We start from the raw sequence: 11,394 nt of genomic DNA on the forward strand, positions 1-11,394 counted from the left end.
AGTAATAATAACCACCCTATTCTTGCAGATACACTTCCCTCCGAGTGCTGCTCTTGCGGTAGCTTCTCAAGCAAAGCTAGTGCCCTCTTCAGCAATGAAATTGCAGTTTCAAACTCATTCATGGTTTCATACAGCATAGATATCTCCGAGTATGCCTCAGCAACTTCCACCGGCGTAATCTGTTCTCTTTTGTCAAGAATCCCAAGAGAAATCTGTAAACACCTTTTGCAGTCTGCAAACTTATCCTGATTACATAAAGCTTTTGCCATCGACACAAGCACAAGAGCTCGAGTCTCACTATCCTTATCAGTCTGATTTACAACATTCCTCAATGTACCAACAGCCTCGTCAAATCTCCCCAAAGCAATCATCATATTAGCAGCATCTATTTCAGCACGCAACAAATCAGAGTTAAGATTCCAATTCTTCAAAATCCTCTGCGCCGAAACATTCTGCTCCAGTGCCTTCTCGTGTTCCTCCAACCCACTATAAACAATCCCAAGAAGTTTCCTATCATACGCAACCTCCACCGAATTCATCCCCAATCGTTTCGTATGTATTTCCAGCGCCTTCAAACAATACGGAAGTGCCTCCTTAAAGTTCAAAACCGCAACATAAGCTTCGGCTAAATCGCGATTAGCTTTACCCAATTCACCACTCTCTTCCTCAAAAGTCATTTCTTTAATTTCCAAACACTTCCTAAGATTCTCAAGAGCCTCTTCCCTCCTCCCCATAGCAGTCTTAACATTAGCCAACTCAAGCTGCACAGCATGAAGCACAGGCCTAACATCATCAACACAAAAACCCTCATTCTCCAACCTACCCAAAACCCTATTAGCCCTATTAAGATACCCTAAACTATCACTAAACCTTTTTAAGCTATAATTAATAGATCCCAACAACTGCAAAGCCATAGCAACAGGAAAATTTGGGTTTTTATCATTATCAAAAGCTTTCAAAGCTCTATTAGCAAAGTTAAGAGCTTTTTCAGGATCCTCACCTTCACGGTCAAGTTTGAGTCCAATTTTCAAACAAGCTAAACCAAGCTCTTTCTCATTGAAAGCAGCTTCCATGTCACTGAAAGCTTTGAGCATTTCTTGGGTTGTTTCTGCTGATTCGAAAGCTTCTTCAAGATGTGATTTTTCCTTGATTTTTCGTTGTCTGGAGGAGATTTGAGAGGGTTTTTCGACGAGGGTATCCATGTTTCGAAATGGGGGGGTGAGGAATTTGTTGGGGGGTGCGATGAGTGGATTGAAGGGTGCATTGGGAATATAGGGTTTTGAAGAAATTATTGAAGTTCGACGAGAGAGGTGAGAGAAGAACGCGATCGAATTCAAAAGTTTTCTTCTCATGTTGATCAAAGCTTTTTTCCTTTGGGAACAATTTTGGTTGGTTTTGGGTTAAACCTTCGCAAAACCCTCTTCCATGAAGGTACACATTGGAAACGATTGAAACGCTGCCGTTTTCATTTTTTATTCTCCAAACTCAAATATAAACAAACAAAAAATTAATCCGAATTGGTTGAACTATAATATAAATAAAATATAATTGATTTCATCTTAATTAATTTGATGCAATAATATTACAATTTTGCTACCTAACACCCATGATATTGCTAGTCACACTCCTACCCTTAACAAAAAGATTAAATTATCTTTAACTTTCAAACAAAATTAGACATCCTCGTTGTTGAACACCACAATCTATATTCATGTCTACCTTTTTTTCTCATACCCCCAAACCCCATCTTCATCCATTTTTATCTTCTCTCTTTAGCTTGATGAAGATTTTCAACATCTTCATTCATCTTTATTAGTTAAGTTTTTTTTATTTTTGCATAGGAATTGTTGTTTGAATAGGTTTTAGTGAGAACGAAATTAATTTTGTGAACATAGTTATTAGGATGAACTACATTGGTGATTCTGATTTTTTAGAAAATTCAATTTGAGTTAGAAATCTACGTTATTTCAATTTGTGTATGTCTACGTAAATTGAGTTATATGAGGTGAATTGAACAATCAATGCAAATATTTTTTTGTGAGAAATTAATCATTGTTTGTATACATAAACCATAAAAAATAGAACAATCACTACAATTTTTTTCAAATATAGTCAACTTCACGTAATATTGAGTCTTATTAGAACTGTAAACAAGACATTTTTATGTCTTCATTATGTGCCTTGCTTATTTTTTGTAAACACACTCATCTTATACTTAGTTTTGATATTCTTGCATACATGAAGCAAACACAAAAAATTTACTGCTTTTGAATGAAAAAAAATATTGCATTATGTTCATCAAAGCGGTGTCTTTGTCGGTAATACGTTCTTTCAACATTTGTAGTATCCACAAGAAGTTATTAACACGTTCAGATTGTAGATATGCAAATCTCACGCAAAATGTCATTTTAGTAGAACTATCACTAATAAGAAGTTGCATTTTAGTTCTATTACCCATAAGTGATAAATTATATATTTGACGTGCATTGTAAACTTGTTTGATTGTCGTTAAACTTTCAACATTATAATCATTTAATGTCATCGATATGTTTCTTAGTTTGACCATATTATAACATATCACTGAGTACATCTTTCTCTTCATGAAACAACCAACTTAAGAAAAAATGGCCAATCAATTTCTTTGTCAACTCATGGTTATGGAAACCACATGCTACATGCAAATACCACTCTCTCCAACACTTGATGGTGTTCCTCTCCAGGTACTCCTCACATATTTAGGATTCTTCAAAGCTGTATATTTGTTGTTTCTTTCACAGCCAATAATTAAGTTTATCTTTGTTCATAGTCTTGTTGTGGCGGTTTCAGATCTAAAGATAACAGCAAAAATTTCATTTTATCTTCTAATATTTCTAGCACATCTTAATAAATTATCTCATGTGCCAAACATTATGTCGGTGGTAAACGCATCAATCTAACCCACCATACCATGTTCACCATCATCATTCATTGCATCGTCAATTTCGAGGTCAACGCCATCATTCATTGCGTCAAAATTAGGTTTCAAATCATTATACATTTCTTCATTATTTTCTTATCTTTGTTCATTTATCTGCATCCAATAAGAACATATCAAAAATTCAGAAGTATTTACGTGATCAATGTTAACGTACCTTACGTGAACTAAATTTACACAAATTACATGAACTCATATCACATACATATATGTTTTTTAGTACGTATATGCACGTGAACTAAGTTGACATGCATTTACGTGAATTGTATTTACATAACTCTTGTAATTCCTTAAATTGCAGGTCATACGTGAACTCAATTTACGTAGGTGTACGTGAACTATATTTGTGTACCGCTTGTAATTTCTTAACATGTGTCCTTAACATTGACCCTAAGGACACATATTAACATGACTCGTGTGTATATATAAAACGCATATCTAGTGAGAATGTTTTTTTACATAAGAATGAGACGAACACATATAAACCATTGAATTAACGTAGATGGTTAAGATTAAACGTATCAATTTTAATAACATAGACATCTTTTCTTAGAGTATCAATTCTCATTTTTCATTCATTCTTTCATCTTCTTCAATCCACTCTCATCTACTATATGCTGCACATCTTCTGACGAGTAGTAGTTGATCGATCAACTCAATTTTTACAGATTTGGATTCATAAGCTCTATTTTACTTAAACTTACATACTACTTTCATTTTTCCAAACTTACCTTCTAATTTTGTCGCTGCTTTATTTCTCCCCATGTCCAACAACCTCCCATTTATTTATTTTTTCTGACATATGTTTTGGTAGACATATTAATAAATGATTTTCTATTATTTTGTGTTTCTTTTTTGCTAAAAAAACCCGTAAGAAACGCTTAACACCTAAAGAAAGTGAGAATAATAGTCAAAATGAGAGTGTCAATTTCTTAGAATATATTGACTATTTTGGGAGACAAGGTTTGAACTTGGAACTTGATTGATAAACCTTACGCCCTTGTTTCTATAATTTTTGAAGGCTAGATATTTTCCTCATTATGATTTAATGGATGCTAGTCTTGGTCATAATCCTTCCTCTTATTCTTGGAAGAGTTTATGGAATGTGAGAGCTCTCGGTCTGTTAGTTAGCAATCCCATAAATTTAAATCATTTTATGAGAAAATATAATAATGCCAACCAATTTAAAAGACACTAAACTAAAGAGAAAATCTACTAGATCAGTCCTTCAACATCATGTCAAGGATCATCAGCAATCTAACCATATGTCAATGAATCTATATACAGCAAAGAATGGAGTTTCCACTTTCCACACAAAATAGAAGGGACAACAATCATATCCTTGAAATCATTACCCTCCCAAACAAACAATGAAAAGAAAATAGTCATCATCTTCAGTCAAAAGATTGAATTGTTTGGATTTACAGTGGGATTATCTGGAGGTCTACTATAAACATCATCAAAATGAAGATTGAATTCTCCTGACTCTAAGTCTTCATCTATATGCACTGTATGAGATAATTTGTGATGATAAATTGAATTTCTCAAGTACAATTGTTGTTCACGATCTTCATTCTCTGACCCTATATCAGATAATTTATCATTGTAATTGTGTGCTCTTTGGTGATTGAATTCTGGAGGCTCGAAAAAGCTTGTTTGACCATGTTCACCCCTCGAAAAAGCTTGATTGAATTCTGGAGGTTCGAAAAAGCTCGTTTGACCATGTTCACCCTGCTGATGACTTCTAGCCCACCAATGACTCCTGGTAGGGCGGCGGTGTAGATCATTGGAATCTTGATCATGAATTATGCTTTCCCTGAAGATGGGAGCTGATATTGAAGCTCCGAGATGAGAAGCAGCGCGATCATTGTGATACTCGTTTATGTACTCTTCGTACTCAGGTTCATTGTGTGTCAAGTTGGAGGGCATCCAATCTCTCGAGCGATGCTGATGAGTTTCGTCAAATGGATCTGTTGGAACATCTCTTGAAGTCGATGCATCACGGGGTCGGGAAGTATAGTACCAATCAAGAAGATAAGGATGATTGTTTTGATTATCGGCTTCGATAAACCACAATGAACCTAAGTGGTTGCCAGTTACATAGGTGGTGCTGTTCGACGTTTCTCGGGATATAAACCTATTTCTGTCTCCATTGTTTCTCATGTTGGGACTTCCCCTCCACATTCTGTGAGGAGAAAATTCATGTCTGTTTACATGTCCTGATAACTTTTGCTCTCTGAATGTTCTCAGATTTAGCAAAAACTGCTTTCCCTCGGCATTTGGTTCCCATGAAGGATAACTACTTTTGAAGCTGCAATGACAACATATGTTAAATCAAACAAATAATAATCATGAGTCTCATTATTACCATGATGAGCTCTGCCATGATTATACCTCAAAAATGATTTCTCCAACTTCCCTTGGGAACTCCTTTGGCTGCGAGGCGCATCACATGGGGAACCATAACAACTGTTTCCATGAGTTTGAAAATCAAAGGCACTAAAACTGCAATAGTATCATATAACAAAGCATAAATATTAGGGTCTGCCTGCCATCAACACATTAAAATTGGGAATAGGGAAATTTTAATATAAGCAGCCCAAAGAATTGTCACAGACAAAGGGATTCAATCTAAATAATATGAACATTATAACAATCCATTCTAACCTGCATACATGACCAACACCTTCAACAGCCACAGTAAAATCTTCAATGAACTGCAAGATATCATCAACCCGCTGAAAAATAAAAAGAAACATAATAAATTATACTATATAGCATATAAAAAAGATACCCTTTATGGTGTAAAAATCTAGAAATGTCAAAATACAGCAAATGACCTTTGGGACAACCAAGAGGAGTAAGTATGGAGTAAGGAAAATGGAGGCCATTTCCTCAAGTAACATCATCCCAGTATACTGCACCACCAAAAACAGATTAGCATAAGATGTAGTATTCAAACCTTTACTGTCATGAAACATTGAATAACGTAAGGGTTGGTCAAGTTTAATGTAATTATATTCAATCAACACTTGAGAGGTACCTGGAATAAGGTTTCAAACTCAATTCGGACCATTTCAGTACTTTCTTTGCCACGCCATCTCTTTGGCATATAATGTGTATGCTGAACTACCATAGACATTGCTCCTTCAGGGTCTATGACCAGAAGTTCATTTACAATTGCAGCCCGGCTAATTGCAGTAATAGTTCCAAAAACAGCAGCATACCACAACAAGTTTCGGCCAAATATCTGCATACATTTTTGTATAAAAAATGAATAATGAAAGAAATTAAAAGAAAATTGTTTCTTAATGATTATCATGACGTGTCTGTATAATATATTTTTGACAAAGGCATAGAAAAACCATTACATGACCCTCTAGCAGAGATTCCTCTAGAAAAGCAATGATGATCAGAATTGCAGCAAAGCCACCTGATACAAATGAGATGAATTTTGCAATGATAGATATGATGGGTGAAGGAAATTGCTTGAGATAATCAGAAGCATGCAATACACTGCTATTAATCCGATGCCTGAATAGATGGTCCACCTATAAAACAAGTTATATTTGTAAGCTTGAGCACAAAAGCAAAAGCACTCTACAAGTGACATTATACTAAAAAGATAACCAGGTGTTGTTTTCAACTATTAATTAATAGTTAATATGATAACACTTTAAAACAAGCACCCCTTCAGGCTGGTGCGACATGAAAGTACAACTTTACAAGAGAACACACTTACAACACAATTTTCAAAATGTTATTATATATAGTAAGTTACAATGACAACAATAACAAAGTATTTTTTCATGATGTGGGATCATATGTATCATCAAACAATTTCATAATACTGTCATGTATTAAGTTCAAAAATGGCCATTTACCTCTAAATCTCTTTTGATGGTTTTACCTACAGTTTTTCATTGTCTCCTTCTACCTGTAACTATTGGACTATCTTCCACCAAGTCAACCATCTATACCAATGCTTCTTAAGGGCTTCTCCACACATGCTTACACCGCTTAATACAAGATTTTACCCCAATTTTCTTATAATTATTCAATTTCTAATCTTATCTTGTGTAACCAGTTATCCATCATTCCATTGTAACAGTCTCATTTGTGCATCATCAAGTCTACTTTCTTGTTGCCTCTTTACCACCCAACATTTGTTATATACAACGTCACAAGTCATATATTTGCATGGTAATTTCCTTTTAAATTTGTGTGATACTTTTGTATCGCAAGTTACACCGCAAACATTCTTTCATTTTGTCCACCCTACTTAGATCCTATGGTTGACATCTAACTCTATCCAAAAAAAATGTGAAAATTCTCTTTTCCAAAAAAAATTGAGAATTCTAGTTCTGTTTGTTCTTCAATTTTCATCTCATATACTTGTTTCATTCTACTTAAGCAAAAGTTGTATGTTTGAAGGCTTGTGTCCATACTTCAAACTTCTATTTGTTTCTTCTTTCAACTCTTCAACTAGGACTATATCACTTGCAAGAAATTATGTTTAGACATCTAGAACTAAGATACAAAGATAAGGGACAAATTGATGTTATTAAATTTTCTATATACCGCACTATGATCTCAAACTAATAATGACCTCCTTATTCATATTTTTTATCGCTCAAATGTAAGCGATCCAAATTCGTTTCTTCTGTACAGTCTCCCACAATACCTATAGATACTCTATCATTCAATTTCCAAATCAACAAAAATCACCTGTACATCTTTTTTATTCCATTGAAATTCCGATACGCAATAGTGCTATAGTGCCACTATAGCTGCTATTTAATAACACTAAGTGATATCTCGTAACTTTCCATTACGGTTTGTTATGTTGGCTTGGGCTAGAATCTTGCAATAGGCAAGGCGCACATGGACTGGAGTCAAAAAGAATTGCAAAAAATATGCTGGTGTAGTTTGGTAAGAATAATTGCACCAGCCCAAGACAAGATGCTGGGCCAATTGCAAAGCCATAACATTCAGCAATATCACTTATACCTTTAAAACTTTCGTGCATTATTATTATTTCAGATACTAAAATGAAACCTGTGCAAGGAGTAAATGAGCAGCAAAAAACAGACCAAGAGAGGAATAATGATATACCTCGTTGAATCCCCTAAAGATCCATCTTGACAAATTTGACCATCTTCGAGATGATGCTGTGCTTGGGTGATTGTAAAATTGTTCAGCATGCCTCAAAAAGAGAAATACCAGCATGAATATGACAAGAAACGGAGAAAGTAAAAGCATTGCAAGCCCAACTACCATAAGCCTTTTCTTTAATGTCCTTGGATTTGACACAAAATCCCTTCTGACACAAAAATTTCTGTATAGAAAGCATGTTCAAAAGAGAAAACCATAATTGGAATTGGAATAGTACGATTAACCTTATCATACAAATTGCTTAAACAAATTGTCATAATCTACACAAATTCATAATAAATACACATACAAGATAAAACATGTGGAACAAAATTCAGTATTTGTTAACACCATCTATGGATTCCCAACACCCATGGCTAGAATGGCTACCAGAGTAGTAAATGATCATTGCATTCTTCAAACCAACACATCATTTTTCCCAAACTGGTTTAAAAAGGATACTTGATAACTACATCTGAGCTGATGAAAGGCCATATCTTTACAAGTTACAGGACCAAATGATACTGAATATAATTATTGTAAAGGAATTGGTATTTTTACAATAACTAACATACCGATCAAACATGCTTTGCAGGATGCACCAATTCAAAGTCCACTCGAGAGTCTTGGTTAGTACAAGACGATACTGTGTTCCATTAGTACTGGATTTCACTGTTGGACCAGCACCTGGAACCCACTGAGAAATGGGAAAAGCAAGCACACCCTTGTTGAGCATACCAATTAAGTAGTTCTCCTTCCGCATTAACCTCATCACCATGTCATGAGCAGTAAGATCCTTTACCACGCAGAGTTGTCTTGAGCTTTGCACGAGAACAACCTTTTCAAGGACTGTAGCCCAGGGCATGGTTTGAATTTCACTGTCGGTAACATGGAGACTGCAAGGAGATCATGGTAAATTAAGTCAAACACTTAACTCATAAGTAAATTCATCAATCCCATCAATACATTTGACCATTCACATTTACCTATTGTAGTAAAACTCTCGGATCTCCAGAGTGTCCTTTAGCTGCGCAAAGAATCTTAAGAAGCAAAATAGCCAATAGATAGAAAATATTCCTAAGTATCCAACAATAATAGCTTTGCTAAGTGTTAACGGGGTTAAAGGGTGTTGATGAAGAGCTTCTTTAGCAAGATCGCAGGGCTTCATTCCAGATTCAACTGCATCCATCCCACATTTTGCATTACGGAGTCCATTCCAATCAACGTAGAGTAAAAAAAATCCCGAGAAACATATGGTGAATCCCAGACTCAGAAGTTCGACAATCCACTTTATGATGATACACCAGAGCCCCTTCTCACAGTAGTAGCTGTAAAGCCTTTCGAAGAAGAGATCCAAATCAGCAATTGGATCAACATTCAGACTCTCACCGTTAAGAAGCCCTGAAGGGCTCTCGCTACCGGGACTTGGGATCCTTCTATAATCAGACAATTCAATCTCCGGAGAAACATCCTGAAGTAAAGCAGCGTTCATCGAAGATTCACCTTGACCTTTTTTCCATTTAAATATACTAAAAGCACTAGCATCTCTTGACCTGGTAAACATGGTTCAAGACACTCGAAGTTGGCAAAAACAGCCAGTCCATGCCCCAGAGACCTAAATAGTTAATGATCAGGTTCTGCAGACACAACAGAATCAATATTAAGTATATTCTAAAGGCAGCATTGAAAGACATAGTATTTCACACTTTACCCTAATGTACAATTAAATTGCATAGAGCACAAAATTTAACGCTATATGCTGCAATCAATATTCAATATAGCAGCTCCTATTTACAGACATATTGTCAAATAATGGCTTTATAGCATAGTAGAATTTGAACAAATTGCTATTATTTTGCGATACGCTATTTATTACGAAGTGTTAAATAACGGCTATATCGGCAGTCGGCACTATAGTGTAGCTTGAACAAACCACTATTTTTTGCAATCCACGATCGACAACGCTGATTAAAAGGTTAAGAAAAACACCAGTCGAAATATGATCAGCTCAACAAGGTCCTATACTTTTATATCATATGGTTCTAGTTGACGCCACCAAAAAAAATCTAGTGATTTCTATGCCTAATCTTATCAAAGAATGCACATCCACTCATACATAGAGACTACCTATCATAGTTTAATACTAGCATCTCATAAGGATTTGAAGGGGGGAAAGAATCCCTTCCTTGTGTCACGTATCATCGCCAACACCAACACATGTGGTTCCATTCAATCACTTCAATATTTTCAATTTATTACCAATGTCGACTTGTGAACTGTGTGGTACTGTTGGTGTTTGTATAGGTGCTTCATAGCTAACAAGTAAATAAATTGTATAGAAATAAAAATACCATGATCATCTTACATATAATGATATGAGACACAGAGAAACATAGATACACAGCATAACAAATAAAACCTAAATCAATAGCAAGAAACAATTTTTAAAAATAAAAATAAAAAAATAATAAAACATGTTATTGAGTAAGAATAAAAATTATAAAAAATACAAGAGTTTAAGCGTTGAGTTCTTAAGCAAAAGCAAAAAGAAGAAATGAAAAGGGATAAAGTTACCTTGGACTAAGCAGAAAACATGGAAGGAAGGAAATTAAGGATACCCAGAAACGAATTTGGGGGTAAAAGAAGTGAAAGTTGAAGAATTTAGAATGAAAAAAAAAAGTTGGGAAAGTGATTGAGTATAAACGGAGAAGACAAAGAAGGAAAAGAAGAACAAGGTTTTTGTTGTTGTTGTTTTGTTGCGTGGAGAAAGAGGAAATTACAGTAAGAAGAAGAACAATATCGTACGAAAAATATGGGGAATTTTATTATTATTACTATTATTATTATTAATAAGTTTATTATCGCTTGTGTGATTCCTCAATTCCTTTGTAGAGTTATCAAATTAGAATTTATGATTAGGAAGAGGAATCACTGGGAAAGAAGGAAGGACTCCGAAACGTAACAAAGGGTACAATTCTTTTGTTTTTCACTTCTCTCGAGGTTTAAATAACAACTTTCTCCGTTAATTCATTCATTTATTTATCTTTTTTACTACATTCTTTATTTATCTCATGGTTAATTGTTTATTGTTAGATTAATCAAAAAGTCTTGATTTTTTTATTAAAAAAGATGACATGATCCTTGTTACGTTACTCCATTTTTAAATAATAATTTAAAACTTAACCCTATTTTTTTATTAAAAGAACAAAAAAAAAAAATATAACCTAATGACTCAAATGTGTGACTATTATCCTTCTATGATCATC

General features: G+C 34.6%; 2 protein-coding genes across 2 annotated transcripts in view; both read right to left on the minus strand.

Moving 5' to 3' along the window:
• LOC101503717 (protein KINESIN LIGHT CHAIN-RELATED 2) overlaps window positions 1-1,476 on the minus strand; it is a 2,548-nt gene extending 1,072 nt beyond the window's left edge. The window contains exon 1 of the mRNA XM_073368077.1: window positions 1-1,476. Within this exon, the coding sequence (XP_073224178.1) occupies window positions 1-1,352 (1,352 nt within the window). The 5' untranslated portion in view covers window positions 1,353-1,476.
• A 2,698-nt stretch (window positions 1,477-4,174) lies between these two features.
• LOC101504046 (autophagy-related protein 9) lies at window positions 4,175-11,102 on the minus strand. The gene is made up of 10 exons (XM_004495052.4): window positions 10,703-11,102; window positions 9,115-9,765; window positions 8,704-9,024; window positions 8,090-8,312; window positions 6,346-6,525; window positions 6,018-6,224; window positions 5,815-5,892; window positions 5,642-5,712; window positions 5,369-5,479; window positions 4,175-5,285 (listed from the first exon to the last, which is right to left on the minus strand). Exons 2-10 carry the CDS (start codon window positions 9,690-9,692, stop codon window positions 4,373-4,375), a joined length of 2,682 nt encoding a protein of 893 aa, XP_004495109.1. The 5' UTR covers window positions 9,693-9,765; window positions 10,703-11,102; the 3' UTR covers window positions 4,175-4,372.
• Between the last annotated feature and the right edge of the window lie 292 nt (window positions 11,103-11,394).

This window comes from Cicer arietinum, chromosome 4 (genome assembly GCF_000331145.2).
Source record: "Cicer arietinum cultivar CDC Frontier isolate Library 1 chromosome 4, Cicar.CDCFrontier_v2.0, whole genome shotgun sequence".
NCBI lineage: Eukaryota > Viridiplantae > Streptophyta > Magnoliopsida > Fabales > Fabaceae > Cicer > Cicer arietinum.

What these genes read in the sequence shown, in the direction of transcription:
- LOC101504046 (XM_004495052.4), bottom strand. Translation starts at nt 9,692, where the DNA reads ATGTTTACCAGGTCAAGAGATGCTAGTGCTTTTAGTATATTTAAATGG. An exon ending in TCTTTAGGGGATTCAACGAG is followed by an intron (nt 6,526 to 8,089) that starts GTATATCATTAT and finishes CTTGTTTTATAG; the next exon opens with GTGGACCATCTATTCAGGCA. An exon ending in AGTTTGAAACCTTATTCCAG is followed by an intron (nt 5,893 to 6,017) that starts GTACCTCTCAAG and finishes TTGGTGGTGCAG; the next exon opens with TATACTGGGATGATGTTACT.